The sequence below is a fragment of the Embiotoca jacksoni genome, unplaced genomic scaffold, assembly GCF_022577435.1.
Source record: "Embiotoca jacksoni isolate LCO1_2020_lvr unplaced genomic scaffold, fEmbJac1.0.p SCAF_42, whole genome shotgun sequence".
NCBI lineage: Eukaryota > Metazoa > Chordata > Actinopteri > Embiotocidae > Embiotoca > Embiotoca jacksoni.
Window position 1 is genome coordinate 88,947 of NW_027185395.1, and position 17,014 is coordinate 105,960.

Sequence of the window (17,014 nt, forward strand, 5' to 3'; positions counted from 1 at the left end):
TAACCTGGCACTGTGGAACATCTAAACTACAGTATTTGAAGAATACTTTTACGGATCAAAACGTACAAAAAGCAACACCTACTGACTGATCAATTTTCTTGGAAAAATGCCAACACCATTTATACAAAGCTTTTGCTGGGATAGAAAGAGGTCAACAAAAATATATCCTAATGTAAACATTTATGTTATATTGTTATGTATGATGTCAACCACTGGAGTATTTGTACATAAGTTACAGATACTTCAAAAGTAGGGATGCTACAACCCCATTTCCAAAAAAGTTGGGACACTGTGTAAAATGTAAATAAAAACAGAATGCAAAATTTATAAACCATGTTAACTCATAATTAATTGAAAATAGACCTAAACAATAAAAATGTCTCCGTTTCAACACGTGGTATGTTGTATGTGGAAAGAAGGTTGTACAAATGTATGAAACTACATTATGGAATGCTCCAAAAAGCTGTTGTCTATTAACTATATACTGCTTATAAATGTTAAATATAGGAAGTAAACAGAAAAGACCAGGCAAAAGGAGGAGACAGAAAAGACAAGAGAGAGAGAGCTTTAAATCATTTATTATAGTGAAGGAGGAGGAAACAGGTTTAGATGAATATTTCACTAATGACAGGACATTAACTTAATCAACGGCCACAGGGCAGTGCAGTCACTTTTTGTAAAAGCATCTGTCCTGTTTAATAGAGATACAGCTTACTAAAGGATGGGCCAATTGGCACATTACGTTTCTAGAGTCTTCAAGCCCATCATGTCACTGAGGAATGGAACAAAACAACAGGAAACAGGCGGAGAACAGTTCAGACAAGAAGGAGGGGCAGTGAGAAATTAGAAGAGCATCTACAGTGTAGTCATGTCGTTGAGAGCCAGGTCCAGCTCCTCACTGAGAGCCTTGCCCTTTAGCTTCTGAGCGTACACTTCATCTACAGGACACACACACAGAGAGACGAGGGAATGCGTAGAGAAGGAGACACACAGAATAGATGAGGTGAAAGGACAGGAAACAAAAAAGCAAGTTAAAGCAGTTTTTAAACTGGAAAGTAGAAGATCCACTGGTCATCACATGAACTGGTTACACCCAGCAAAAGCAACAGCGAAAGCATGCAGTTTGAACTTGAAGCTAAATCAGTCAAATGATAGAATCCCTGAGCAAGGTAGAGATTGGAAGTAAGCAAATTATAGTCACTGAGTGCCTCAGTCAGCACCTCTATACACAACACACCACAGAGACCACAGTCTCAGGGTGAGCCAGACAAACACCTCGATCAAACTGTTTTCATTCATTCAATTGTTACTGAAATTATTAGTGCATTCGTATTACAGAATTACACTCACTGGAAACATGTCGGAAGTCAAAACTTCCTGGACACAATATATGTAATGTACATGCAGATATACAGTGTTATCTGATTTTTAAATACAGGATTTGCAGGAAACAACCTCTACAACAAGTTACCAGCGGTGGAGCAAGTTCACCAGCATATTCTATACATAACAGCATAGGGCAGCTCAATACACTAAAGTTAAAAAATATGCTCAAAGTTATCAGAACTAGTCATTGCAGACAGAATAACCTTCAAAAAAGAGCATTTGATAAATGCTCACTGATGCATGAAATTTAAGTAGCTTTTAAATGTTCTAACTGTTCAAGGCAGACTGCAAATCTCAAGCTTACTGCTGGGTAGTTTTATCTTTAAACCATGTATTCTGTAACTGGTCATATGTTTTGTATGTAAAATATCAACCTGTAAACTAGTGACAGCTGTTTCATGTAATTGATTTAGTTAGTGTTTTGTTTAAATATTTCTTAAGTTTCATACTGCCTGCTTGTTAGGTTTCTCTGTATAATATCTTCAGGTTTTGACCCTACTATGCAAAGTGCACTGAGAAGACTTATCCTGTGATTTTGTACTACATAAATGAAACTGACTTGAATGAAATTAAGTGAGAGAAAGCTGCAGCAAAGGGTGTGTTGGTAAAACTGCGAGAATTGACACCAATTTTGGTGTCAATTTTGAGGTGAACTTGAGCCGGCACCTCCGCCAGCTCAAACCAGGTCTAAGTGTATTTTTGTGGCTTCAGTAGGCAGGACAGCACATGAACAGACCTCCCCAAATCCCACAGACAGGTTTCATTTTTGTCCTATGTATTTAATCCATTTACATAAATAATTTTAAACGGATTTGTTTTGTAATGCGACTTTCCGATTCAGTTAATCATATAAAAAAATTAAGCTAACTCCTGTCATTGAAGTGGATGTGAATTAGGCAGTTGGTGCACGTCATGACACAGTAGCCAGTGTTGTCAATTAATGAATTGAATTGGAAGCTTTAAGTATGCTTAATTTACTTATGCTGACTCCCCATCATTGTTTCAGCACCTATTTTCAGTATATTAGATGAGTGTTGTTTTTTAACTTCGACATTTAATTAATGCCATTGTTGGCGTCTATAAGATGTAGGTTTTTGTCCTGTACTATTGAACCACTCGGTTCTCTCTCCTGTTGAACTGTGACACCATGACGACATTTTGGATGTCACCATCTTGGTTTTTTGAAGCCAGAAATGACCATATTTTGGTGAGCCGGGGAAAGAACAAGAGTTGGATCTGACTGAGAAACCAAGGACTGTCCACCTTTACTTTTCAGATCCGGACATTAGGTCCATTTTTATTTTCCATCTATGTTGTAACTTTTTATTACCAACATGTAAAGATGTCAAATTTATATCCTGAAATCTTTAAGACATGGTTACCTCTGCCGTGTTTTGGGTGGGTTTTGTTCATTTGTCTGTCAGCAGGATTACGGAAAAAACTACTTGTTAAATTTTCATAAAACTTGGTTGAAGGGTGCCGCATGGGCCAAGGAAGAAACCCATTCAATTTTGTAGCAGATTGAAATCAGCGGGCGATTTCATTAACAATGCTAGATAGAGCATCTGGAGTTCTAAATGCCATACATCTTAAAAATGCAGTAGATGTCATAAAGTTCAACAGTGACAACGCATAGACTAGAAACACGATGACTCCATTTCACAATCCACATTCAAAAGCACTAGTAACTCCCTGGGATACACATGCTCAGGCTTAATGTAACAAGCAGTCATTAAGGAGCACTCGGGCCAGTGGTTTCACAGGGAAGGACCGGAAGCTGTATAATTCTAACGTTGGCTTCGGCAGAGATCTGTGCTCTCCGAGTGCCCCACCAGTATGTGAATTGTTACCGTTCTTGCTGTTCAGTCTGTAATATATAACAGTGTATGTGCTACCAATTCATTGTATAGATTTTTTTGGTATTGAATTTGGTATTGAGACTGGTGAAATTTCAATGGTATTGGTACCTATTGCCATAGTCCCAGCAAATTTTATCATAATATTCCTAGTCCTGCATTTGTAAATGGCATTTAAACAGTGAACATTTTGGGTTACTTTCCTAAACCTGAAGATACAGGCAGATGAGGATATTTTTGTCATATTAACCCTTGGTGCTGTGCAGATGTAGACTGGATACAAAGTGAGCATCAAGTTGTGCAAAGAACAAATTTATGGAGACACACTTAAAAACAAAACGCAGAGCAAATTACTCCCAAGGAGTGATTACATACAAAGTCGCGAATGTCCGCGAATTTGCGTCCGTGCAAGTTTCACATTTAGCCTGAACACCATTTCAGGGCCGTCATACTCCATCAGAACTGCTATGAAACACATTCAGCAATATACACACACACACACACACACACACACACACACACACACACACACACACACACACACACACACACACACACCTTTCCAACAATGGAAATCAACGAACCAGCATTCATACAAGCAATTCATGTTGTGATTTGTCAGCTTTGTGGAGGGGCTCCCTACTTCTCTTTTTTTCATTTGTTACACAACTATTTGGACAGCTGAGTTTGAACGTCACATGAGGCACTTCATTTCTCATGTAACTTGACTGCCTTTATCCATCCTCACTTACCTCTGCTCATCAGGACCACAAGAGTGGAAAGATGAGATCCAAGGAGAGATTGCTGAGACTCAGTACTATTATTCTATCACTGGTGGCCAGTCATCCATTCGTTTCCCATAGTAGAACTGTGATTAGTGAAGCTGCTTGTTAATTTAACCTCATTCATTGACATGTCAGTGGAATAATGGCAACAGTCAGGTGAGTGTTGAATACCTTCCAAATCATCAATTGTCTTCTCAAGCTTGGCAACGGACCGCTCTGCAAACTCTGCACGGGTCTCAGCCTGGAACACAAAACACAGCAAAATGAGGTTTGATGCACCATTTGGGATGTAAAACATTCTGTTTACTGTTTAATTAAGTTACAGACAGTTACATCGGAGATGAAATGCAAGTGGAAAAACTCACCTCCTTCAGTTTGTCGGTAAGAACTTTAATTTCTTCTTCATATTTGTCCTCCTTTTGGGAGTACTGAAATCCAAACATAAAAAGCATTAAGAAGGCAAAATGATCATTCATTTACAACTACAGTATTAACAATAAAAACAAGACAGACATTCATAAATGAATGCAAAATACATTATTTGCTTTATTACTTTGGGAATTTATATTTTTTCAAAAAGACAAGTTGGATAATTATGAATACTTAGGTATGAAATTGAAATTAAAGTAAAATATTATACATATATATGGCATTTGAATTTTATTAATTTTGCATGTTACCTAAACAACAGCTTGTGCCAATCATCTATGTTCATTACAGTACATTTAAGTCGCAGAAAATGAATGGACTTCTCCACTAAGCATTCTTAGGAAGAAATTTCTTATAACCCACTTATGCAGTTTTTACAAAGATTCTGGCATTTACTAATGTTTTCTTGTTTAGGATTTGTTCTTGGGTAAAAACTAAATCTATACACACTCAATAGCACACTTACTCACATTTGAGTGCTGACAAGTTTTGTGCCAAATAACTGCTTATTGTGTATTCTTTAATTCTACAGTTGTATAATATTATAATATTTAATCTATAATTAAAATTGTTTAAATTCATAGTTTTAATAATTATTTTCATTACTTTACAAAGTATTGTGGTTTTGAACAAACACAACAGCTTTGCCTTCCAAGTTTGACAGAAATGAATTGCTTGTTTGTAAATTAAAATGAATTTGGCTTTTCCAGTGTGATTACATGATATATTATATTATATATTACAATAAATCTCAAGAAGAAAACTCATCACTTATAAAACAGAGTTCATTGTATCTTCATTTTAGTTTTTTCTGGTATTTCTGGGATTAAAACCAGAGGCTGTTGAGACTGTCAGTGTTAGTGTTTGTGTCCTTCCCTGCTGTTTGTCCAGGACGGCCTCTGACAGCAGGTCAGTCCAGCAGGATCTGAGTGCTCGTAGGATGCTTGCGGTAGAAAACGGGCTGCGAGCTGCCACTTCTTTTTACATTATTGGTTTTGTGCCTTTGTACTTATACAGCGACTGAACAAGCAGTTGCATCGCATGTATCTTTAATTCATATTTTTTTTAAAATATTACATCCAGTCTTCTGGCTACATTATTAAATATGGCAGCGCTTTCGTTGTTTACCTCCTGCAGCAGCATTTCCACTTCAGAACTTCTGAAGTTGTTCCCATCTCTTGGAGTCCGGTGCTCCACCGTCTTTTAGCAATATTTACTTTCTCTCAACATCTCTTGTCTCTCTCAATTTCTGTGACTCTGTGCACACAGCGCTGCGTTTTCATGCCCTTTTTTAGGGCTTTGACAGGACATTTATCTTTGCTAATTAGGAACAACTGGCAGTGCTTTCAACATACAGAGATCGTGGTATTCATCAATATAAGAACACAAATGTAAACAAATCAGTGGTTGAAGAACACACAAATCTGACGTAGACTTTTCTTACGACGACTCTTAAGAACAAGTTTAAGGAAAATCCTGTGAAGATATTGCTGAATAAGCCCCATTGTTTTTTTCCCCCATTGGTTAAATCAAGTGGCAGGTAACCAACATTTATTGCATTTTTCAAGTAATTTCCAATCCTCTCAACTCTTCAGGCCATATTTTTGTACCTAACGTAGTGCAAATTCAGGCGCAGTGGCATTTTCCTGCAGCGCAAGAGACTTTTTTTCCATGCTTGCACCACCAAGTTGCAATGTTCATGGATCGGCATGAAATGTTCCATTTCAGCGTCCTCGTCTACTCATTTGGTTTCATGATGGCGCCAGCCCTGCATACTGTACCTTCTCAGCCTGGGCTTCCAATGACTTCAGGTTGTTGGTGACATTTTTCAACTCTTCCTCAAGGTCACCTGATTTACTGAGCAAGATAACAAAGAGGAAAAAGAAAAAGAAAAAAAAGCAGTAATTTGAAAAGAAGGAGAGCAGAAAGAAATCCAACCCTGACACTGTTTGAGGGACCACTCCTGGATATTTAAAAATATTTTCCTTCCGTCTTACTCAAAGACCCATTGCTGTTACAATTGTTACATCTGACTCTGAGTAAGACAGCGAATGTGCCAGGGTGATTTTAAAGGGAAAAAAATGTGGGGTAAAAGTAGTCAACTAACCTGACAGATGAAAGATTACAGATATAAATAATAAAACCTAAAATTAAAGAGGAGGTTGTCTTATTTTTTTTGTCGTTATCAATAAATCCCATGAAAAGACTGAAACCAACAATGTGTTCTTCTGTCTCTTCCTGTCTACCCTACCCTGCCTTTGGTCACAAACCTATTGGTCCCCACTAAAGACATAAATCCTTATAAACAGTTCATAAATATATGATTTCATATTTTTTTTAAAAGCCTCAGTAACTTCCTTTTACTAATGCAAAGTAAAAGTAACTCACTAATTTCCCCTCGGGGATTAATAGAGTACAATTAAAAAAAATAAAAAATAAAAATAAACTACATTGTGTTTGTGTTCTTGTTAATGAAGGAATGTGTCCTGACCCATAGCAGCAGGCTCATAGTCATGATGTCACTGAAGGATTTTGCAGTGGCAATCAGAGTGCAGAATGCACCATCGAAGACTGAAGAGCAAATCTCTGATAGTCTGTCATACTCAGGTTGGTGACAATCAATTATATTTAATCCATCCTGGTCATTTTCTGTCAAACCTCAACTCCACTAGCTTCTCAAATTTAATGCAATCTCTCATTCACTATTTCTTTCATTGATCATTCTGATTACCTTCAATATTCTTTGTCAAATTGACTCACTCTGAGATGATTTGTGTTCTGATTTGGTGCTTTATAAATAAAAGTGAAATACATTTTTAACATATTATTAGATATGAAAACTGTCATCATTTCAAAAAGAAAGAAAGAAGACAATACATAAAATAAACAAATTAAAGCTGCGTCAGTCTTTCATGGAACAAACTTGGATAAACAACAGTATAAAATCTAAAATAATGATGATTTTCATTATTTCATAGAATTTTAGGCAACGCTTTCATAATTCTTATGCCTGGAACACACTGCCTGCATGGCGTGTGCGTTACTTGTTGTTGCGTGGAATCATTTCATTTCGGCGTTCATATTAACAGATTAGAGCAGCGCTGCCTGCTGAGACGCACGTCTCAGGCCTCGCATGTGTGGTGTGTTATTTTTAAAATAGAATCATGCCTACTTTTCACGCGTGCGGTTCCCTGCTAAAATATACTTTCTTGAAGAAATTGCATTTTCTTGATTCTTGTTGTTCTGGTTTTGTACCCTCATGGTTGAAATGCACTTATTGTAAGTCGCTTTGGATAAAAGCGTCAGCTAAATGAAATGTAATGTAATATACAGGGAAACGATCTGGGATCACATTTGTACTGTACAATCATAGCAAAAACCAAGTGTAGGTTCCAATTATATCACGGTGTGAATGCTTGTGTCTGTCTGAGTGTCTCACCTCGGAGTGAGGGGAAACAAACAATGTGCTTGCTTTTTGGTTGTAACTCAGAAGAATATGTTGGTATTAATGAAGCAACTCCTCCCAGTCATATTAATTATCATATTCCTAGAGATTCAGGCCGAGGAGGAGGAGTGGCAGCAATCTTCCACTCAAGTTTATCAATTAACCCGAGACCTAAACTTAGTTATAAATCATTTGAGAGTCTGACTCTTGACTAAGAGTCCAAACTGGAAAGCAGAGAAACGGATTGTATTGTTGTTGTTTATCTCCCACCTGGTCCTTATTCAGAGTTTCTAACTGAATTCTGACTTTTGATCAGATTTAGTGCTGAGTTCAGATAAAGTGATGATAGTGGGAGACTTTAACATTCATGTTGACGTGGACAACGACAGCCTCAGTTCTACTTTCAGCTCATTATTAGATTCTATAGGCTTTTATCAGGATGTAAATAAACCCTGTCACCGTGGTAACCACACCCTCCATCCGGTTCTGTCGTATGGGATGGAAACTGAAAATGTAATAGTATTTCCTCAAAACCCTGTTTTGTCGGACCACTTCTTATTAACATCTGAAGTTACAATAATGGATGACACAGCATGTGGGAATAAATCCCACTACAGTAGATGTCTGTCAGATGATGTCGTGGCCAAGTTTAAGGAAGCAGTTACATGTTTATCCTCTTCGATGCCGTGTGTTAAAGCAGTGGAAGACATCTACGTTGATCTTAGTCCCACACAAGTGGATCATCTGGTAGAAAACACTGCAGTATCTCTGCTACAACTCTAGATGATGTCGCCCTTCTGAAGAAGAGAGTCATGAACCAGAGGAAGTTGTCTCCATAGTACAACTCAGAACTACGCTCTGCTAGGCAGCGACTAGAAAGATGGAAAGGAAATGGAGTTCCACTAATTTAGAAGAATTTCACCTGCCTGGAAGGAGAGTCTAATATTATATAAGAAAGCTCTTCGTAAGGCCAGAACTTTATATTATCCATCATTAATAGAGGACAACAAGGCTGACAAAAAGTCCCAGTTCTGTTGAGTCCTCTATTCCTTCAGCTCTCAGCAGTAATGACTTCATTAACTTCTTTACTAATAAAATTCTTACTGTCAGGGAGAGAATCGGGCCGACCCTTCCTGACACCATCACTGATGTGATGCTAAGCAACAGCAGCCCTGAAAGCAACTGTAGGACCAGATGTAAACTTGGAACATTTCTCTCCTGTTGAGCTCTCTGAGTTAACTAGAATTATTTCTTCATCTGGATCCTCTAGCTGTCTGTTAGATCTCATCCCAACTAAACTTTTTAAGGAAGTCTTCCCTTTAATTAATACTTCCATATTAGATCAGATCAACCTATCTATTGTAACCAGCTATGTACCGCAGGCTTTTAAAGTGGCTGTAATTAAACCTTTACTTAAAAAGCCGACTCTTGATCATCTGTTTTAGGAAACTACAGACCAATTTACAAGCTGACGTTTATTTCTAAAATCTTTGAAAAAGTTGTTGCAAATCAACTTTGTGATCATTTACAAAGGAAAGATCTGTTTGAAGATGTTCAGTCTTTAGAGTTCATCATAGCACAGAAACAGCTCTGGTGAAAGTTACTAACGACCTTTTATTAGCCTCAGATAATGGACTCGTCTCTGTACTTGTTCTTCTGGACCTCAGTGCTGCTTTTGATCATACAATCTTATTACAGAGATTAGAAGACGTTACGAGGATTAAAGGAACTGCATTAGACTGGTTCAAATCCTACTTATCAGATAGAGTCCAGTTTGTCCATGTCAACAATGAGTCTTCCAGACAAACAAGAGTTAGTTATGGAGTTCCACAAGGCTCAGTGTTAGGCCCAATACTTTTTACTTTGTACATGCTTCCATTAGGAGATGTCATCAGGAAGCACTGTCTCAACTTCCATTGTTATGCAGATGACACTCAGCTATGTCTTTCTATAAAACCAGATGAAACTAATCAGTTAGTAAAACTTGAAGCCTGTCTAAAAGACATAAAGGCCTGGATGACCAAAAACTTCCTGCTTCTAAATTCAGACAAAACAGAAGTTATTGTACTTGGTCCTAAACACCTCAGAAACTCTTTCTGTAATCACTTAGTTACTCTAGATGACGTTGTCTTGGCCTCCAGCAAAACTGTGAGGAACCTTGGAGTCATCTTTGATGAGGATTTGTCCTTTAGACACCATATAAAGCAAATCTCCAGAACTGCCTTCTTTCATCTACGTAATATTAATAAAATCAGGAAAATCCTTCCTCAGCGTGACGCAGAAAAACTCATTCATGCGTTTGTTACTTCTAGACTAGATTATTGTAATTCCTTGTTGTTAGGATGTCCAAATTACTCATTAAAAACCTGCAGCTGATCCAAAATGCTGCAGCAACAGTACTGACGGGATTTAACAAGAGAGATCATATTTCCCCAGTTTTAGCTTCTCTTCACTGGCTTCCTGTGAAATCAAGAATAGAATTTAAAATTCTCTTGATGACTTACAAAGCTCTACATGACCAGGCTCCATCATATCTTAGAGATCTTATAGAACCATATAATCCCAGCAGAGCACTTCTCTCTCAGTACGCTGGTCTACTTGTGGTTCCCAGAGTTTCCAGAAGTAGAATGGGAGGCGGAGCTTCAGTTTTCAGGCTCCTCCCCTGTGGAACCAGCTCCCAGTTTGTGTTGGAGGGGCAGAAACCCTCTCTAGCTTTAAGATTAGACTCAAAACGCTCCTTTTTGATAAAGCCTATAGTTAGGGCTGGCTCAGGTAGACCTGAACCAACCCTTAGTTATGCTGTTATAGGCCGAGGCTGCTGGAGGACCTCGTTACATGCTGAGCTTCTTTTCTTTCCTCCTACTCTTTAACTGACTCATACCTCACCATCTTTTTCTCTCCCATAGTTTCTTATTATTATCTGTTGTCTCCATTCAGTTCCTTCGCTCGCATAGTTTCTGTTCTTTCTTTTCCAGATGTCCCGTCATGGAGCTGCATGTCTCTGTCCTGCGCTTGTCGTCTCCACCAACAGTTCTTCTCTATGCTGTCCTTTTCTCTCTCTGCTCTCCTCTCACCCCAACCGGTCGAGGCAGATGCTCCGCCCACCTCTGATCCTGGTTCTGTTAACAGATGCTCCGCCCACCTCTGATCCTGGTTCTGTTAACAGATGCTCTGCCCACCTCTGAGCCTGGTTCTGATAACAGATGCCCCGCCCACCTCTGATCCTGGTTCTGTCGAAGGTTTCTTCCTGTTAAAAGGAGTTTTTCTTCCCTCTGTTGGAGGTTTTTCTCCCTTAAGAGGTTTTTTTTTCTTCCCTCCTAGTTTATGTGGGAATTGTTGAATTGTTGAATTGTTGAATTGTTGAATTGTTGGTTTCTCTGTATAGTATTGTAAAGTCTTGCTGACTTTAATGTGTTAAGTGCCATGAAATAACCTGTGTTGTGATTTGGCGCTATATAAATAAAATTGAAAGTTGAATTGAACTCATCACTTGTCGGACCTGGAAAATACTATAGTGATGGCCATTAACCCTTTAAACCCTAAAGGCCCCTAATTGGGGGCCAGGGAGTAAACTATTATTAAAATATGGACATATATACTGATATTTGCACATCTGAACAAATCTCACAAGTGTTTCCGTTATTATTAAAAATATATTTTTGTAATTATTTTTTATTGTGGTTGCAGAAATATACTCTTTTTGCAATTTTCGAGCAGAAGCCTAAAAAATAGGTGTGTTTTTAAAGGGTTAATCAAAGAGAAACTAATTGATTCAATGGCAGGACCTGCAGCTGACAGGCTGGTGACACACAGCAGGTGTAGGTAACACATGCAACAAGCTGCAGCTAAGATGCGCGTCAGAGGTAACGCATACATCAGGCAGGTGTTCCAGACCTTAAACAGAACCAGAAATTCGCCTTTCACTTCAAACTTAAGACATTTTCATTTTGATGTCCTTGCTAAACACTCTAAGAGAGTCCTTTGTCCTGCTGACATATTTGAGGGAAGACAAGAGGCGATAAAAATGTTGATACACAGACAAAAGTCACCTGCAGTTATTAAGGTAACAAGCAGGATGCTTTGTGGATGTGTTTATGCCTCCAAGCCAGCAATAGCCATCGCCAGAGGCATTGTGTTTTCGGGTTGTCCATCCATCCCGTTCTCATGAATGTGATATCTCAAGAATGCCTGAAGGGAATTTTATCCAACTTGGCAAAAAAAACACTTGGTCCCAGGGATGTACTGATTAGATTTTGTGGGTCCAAACATCAAAACTTAAAGTCGCTTTGACTTTGATATCTCCTGAACACCTCAAGGGAATTTCTTCAAATTTTTCACCAACGTTCACTTGGCCACAGTGATGAGCTGATTAAAGATTAGTTGTCAAAGTTTAAGGTCACTGTGACCTCATGTTCCTCTCATCTGGCCATCTCACTCTCATGAACACAAAATCATTGGACCACATTGAGGATATTCTTTTCAAATGTTGCACAAACATTTTCTTGGACTGGACTGATAAGATCTCAATGACACAATCACCTCACATTGACCCATGTTTGAGAACGTGATATTTCAGAAACATCTGATGGTAATGCCTTCAAATTCTGCACTAATGTTCTTTGTTGTTTTTTCAATTGGCAGAGGCACACAAGCCTGTAACGTTTTGCAGTTTTCCCTGGGCTTTGCCTGACAGGTGACATAGAGGTGCCTACACACTGTGATTCAGGGAGACTGTTGAGCCTGTGCACAGGGAGCTCTGCAGAAAGTGCTTGGGCTGAGAAATTAATGTGCTTTTTTTGTGCATGTCTTTTGGGTAAAATAAAAAAAAAATTGTGGACAAAAGAGCGCTAAAGCCACAAGGTGAAGCTTTCAGTCTAACAGTCAATCGATTTTTCAGTCCTTGCTTAAGAACTTTGGCTAAGGACACAAAGGATGAGGTTGTGATACAAGCAGCAGAAATATGTTTCCTCCATTGAGTGACAGAGCACACTTTTGGAGATGGGCTTAAGGAGCTCAGACATTCAGAGGGAGTTTGGAAAAGAGCCGCGGTTCCTTTGTGTTGAAAGGAGCCAGCTGAAGTGGACAGGACATGTGATCAGACCCTTCAGGGTGCATTTCATTGGAAGTTTTTAAGGTATGTCCAACTAGTGAGAACAGAGGACACTAGAGAAATTTTATATAATCAAGGATCCTTCAAGAGAACCTGAAAACATGGGGAAGGATTTCTAGAGTATCCTGCTTGGCCTTCAACTCCAGATAAGTGGAAGAAGATGGATGGATGGATGGATGGATGGATGGATGGATGGATGGATGGATGGATGGATGGATGGATGGATGGACGGACAGACGGATAGACAGATGATGGATGGATGGACGGATGGACGGATGGACGGACGGATGGATGGATGGAGGGAGGGATGGATGGAGGGAGGGAGTGAGGGAGGGAGGGATGGAGGGAGGGATGGATGGTAATTTCCACCTTAAAGTTTCAGTCTGAATCTCCTTTGTCTCTAACCAAAAAAAAAAATTGGTAAACAAATAAAAGTAAATGTAAAAAGTAAATGTACAAACGTAATACTATCTACCTAATGAACTAGGCCATTGTAAGTAAGGTTGGTCCATTAATGGTACATAATCAAAAGCCTGATAACCAATTTCATCATTCTAGTCATCTACTGGATTAATATATCCACCGATAACATTTTTTGTTTATGTTTTAACTTCATTCATTTCACTTCATTGTTCCCAAATGTGAAAACCATAAAGCCGAACTTGATGAATTAATTGTTGGTTTCGGTCTTTTCATGAAGCGAAGAACAATGTAGACGAAAAGGAGAAAAACACAAAAGAAAAAACAGTATGGGATATCATCAGACCTATCCATTGAATACTGCTTAAAGGATGATGTCACAAAGGGTTAAATGCAGGTTACACAGAAAACAGACAGAGAAGTTGGAAGGCAGAAAGTCAGTGAAGCACAAGGCTGCAGGGGAATTCATACAGCAAGTACCTCTTCCTCTCCGCACAGCAGGGACTTAAAATTCCGGTCCATTAGTCTGAGCTCATCCTCCAGCTCCATCACTCGCCTGCAGGGGGGTTAGTCCAGGAGGTTTAGGGTGGGGTGGGCAGCCATAAAAGAGCACATGACCCACACAGGCAGTGGTGATGCATTCATGCTTTCATGATGCGTTACATACAGACACACAATGAAAAGAAAACAGAACATTCCAGGTCCACACAATTTTGAAATTGGGTTGAAATTATTCAGCGAATGATTTGTCCCTCTAAAGAAAACCAACAACAATTTTAATAACTGATGAATCATTAAGGTCATTTATAGAGCAAAATGCCAAACATGCGTTTAAGCCTGTCCAATGTGAGGAAATGGAATCCGTACAATTTAACAACAGCGATTATTAACATCATTAATTACAGTTGTTAATTGAATCATTTTGACATCATGTGCATGAAACACTTACAGTTGCCAACACTACATGCATGGAGGATAAAAATTGTTTTGAGTGAGGAATTCATCAGTGACAAGTGAATGTGTAAGATCACGTTAGCATGGTAGTGATCACAAACTTATAGTGGACTTTTACAGTGGCTTTTATCAAATTTCGTGGTGCAGAAAATGGACTTACGCCTCAGCCACCTCAGCACGCTCCTCCGAGCGCTCCAGATCTCCCTCCAGGATCACCAGTTTACGCGCAACCTGCAGATATTCAGAACAAACATACCCGATTCATTCAAACTAATATAACAAGTCTCCCCATCCTATTCTGTTTAGACTGAGGATATGACTTTACTCTCATTTGAAGTATCCTCACTGACTCTATTAGTGGGTTATACTACATACTATATAGTTTGCACTGTGTTCAGTGGTGCGACAAAGTCATTGTTTCCCATGAAACATTTCTAAACAGAGTAACAACTTGGTCAGCACGAGTAAAATAATTTACAGATATAATAAATATTCTTTAAAAGTTGTTTTTATTTATTTAAAATGAATTTCATAATAGTTGATGTGTTTTCATAATGTCACATTCATGTTTTGCACATCGCCATCTGGGTTTTTTTGGCATCCACAGCAGTTTAATTTGTATAATATAAATGGAATTATCTGACATATGTTTTTGTTGTTGTAAAGACACCTTTAGCTCACTTAACTTTTTTTTTTTTTCAGCAAGTCATCGTAAAACACGAGTTTAAGCTTTATTTGCCAGCAATGTGGCATATTTCTGAGTGAAATCAAATATGTGAGGGCTTTAACTAAAAGAGGAATTCAAATCTTGTCCTTTAGATGTGATCTGATTGCTCAGAATGGGTGCAGATGAGCACAAACGAGACAAACGAGACAAACGAGACCTCGGGAACTGTAAAGGACCGTTTGGCCTCCAATCTCTATCTCTCTCACTTGTGTTGTCATCAGGAAAAAGGTAAAAATTATTCCTCAACAACATAGCTAGTTGTTGCATATTTGCTCCCGAAGGTTTTCTCTGCCACCAACAATATCTCTTTTACAAAATCAGCTGACCTGCACAGCTCAGTGTCTTTCAGTCGGTAATGTTATCTGACATTTCAAGTTCTGAGTACAAACAGATTAATGAACTCAATTCAATGAGAATTAGACAAGAAGCAGTATCAAACCGAACTATGAACAAATAATGGTGGCCTTCCATCTAAAGTTTCAGATGGGTGTCTCTTCTCAAGCTCAACACTAAACACCGTTTCAGTGAACAGGTGAGTGAATCATCTGCTGAATGAGTTGCATCGGTAATGCTCATGCTAATGCTAATGCTAGAGCCTGAAGCCACTGTGCCCGACGAAGACAGAAAGGAAGGTTCTGTTCAAAGTTTGGAAATCACAGCATTAACAGGATTTACTGTTGAGTGTCTCTCTATTGTGTCATTGAAGAGAAGAGAGATATGGACATTGGGCCTCATTCACCAACCGTTCTTCAGGAGAAATTTATTTCTCAAACTCACTTCCACAGATTTGACAAAGATTCTGGCGTTTATTTGTTCTCAGATAAAAACTAAATCTGCACACACATTGTTTTTTGTGTTTTTTTCAATTCTACAGTTAATATTATAGTATTTAATCTACAGTAATTATTTTTCAAAATATTTTTAATTTTAATAATTATTTTCATTACTTTACAAAGCTTCATGGTTTTGAATGATCGAACACGACAACAGCTTTGACTTCCAAGTTTGACAGTAATCAAGTGCTTGTTGGTAAATTAAACGTAATCTAACTTTTACCGTGTGATTCTTTAATATATTACAATTAATCTGAAGAAAGAAACACATCACGAACAGAACAAAGACGTTTCAGTGTATTTTTACTTTCTAAAAGTTTGCATAAAGTTTCTTGACGTGTTTCTGGGTTGTAACCAGTGTTGATGTCGAACAATACCATCACATGCATCTCTTTTTTTTCATTGTAAATCCAGTACTTACGCTACACTATTAAATATGACAGTGCTTTTACTTTTCACTTCCTGCAGCTGCAACTCTGCTTCAGAACTGCTGTAGTTGTTGCATTATTTACGTTTCCCTCATCTTATCATTTCTCCTTCACTGTCTGCAACTCCGTGTGCAAACGGCACTGCAGTCTCATGTCCTTTTATGGTCATTGGCAGGACATTTACCAATGACAATTGGGGACAACCGGCAAGTGCTTTCAACCTACGAGGACCGTGGGATTCATCGAGATAAGAACCGAGGTGCGAACAAATCCGGGGTTTAAAAAACACATCATGAATCTGATGTAGAATTTTCTTAGGACATTTCATCAGAACAAATTTAAGAAAAATCTTAAGCTATTGATGAATGAGGTCCATTGAGTCTTTTCAACTAGCATGGCAATAGATCAGAATAACAGAAGATAAACAATTTAAGAATGAAAAATCAGAAACACCACTATATTGTAAGTTGTAAGTGCTGATTAAAACTAGACTATTCTTAGAGCAGCTGTTATACAAGGTTGGTGGTTCGATCCCTCGTTTCTCCTGGTTCCTAACACTGAAATCAAAGTTGCTCCTGATGGCAGGTGAGCTCCTTGCATGGCAACTCTGCCGCCATTGGTGTGTGAATGTGTGTGAATTG

General features: G+C 38.5%; 1 protein-coding gene across 1 annotated transcript in view; it reads right to left on the minus strand.

Annotated features, from left to right (window-relative positions):
- Positions 1-562: 562 nt before the first annotated feature.
- The window catches only part of tpm2 (tropomyosin 2 (beta)), a 30,539-nt gene continuing 14,087 nt past the window's right edge, over positions 563-17,014 (minus strand). Inside the window, exons 5-9 of the mRNA XM_069168961.1 lie at positions 14,546-14,616; positions 6,238-6,313; positions 4,393-4,455; positions 4,199-4,268; positions 563-938 (exon numbers count right to left, since the gene is read on the minus strand). Coding sequence (XP_069025062.1) covers positions 856-938; positions 4,199-4,268; positions 4,393-4,455; positions 6,238-6,313; positions 14,546-14,616 — 363 coding nt within the window. The 3' untranslated portion in view covers positions 563-855. The remainder of the gene's footprint in view (positions 939-4,198; positions 4,269-4,392; positions 4,456-6,237; positions 6,314-14,545; positions 14,617-17,014) is intronic.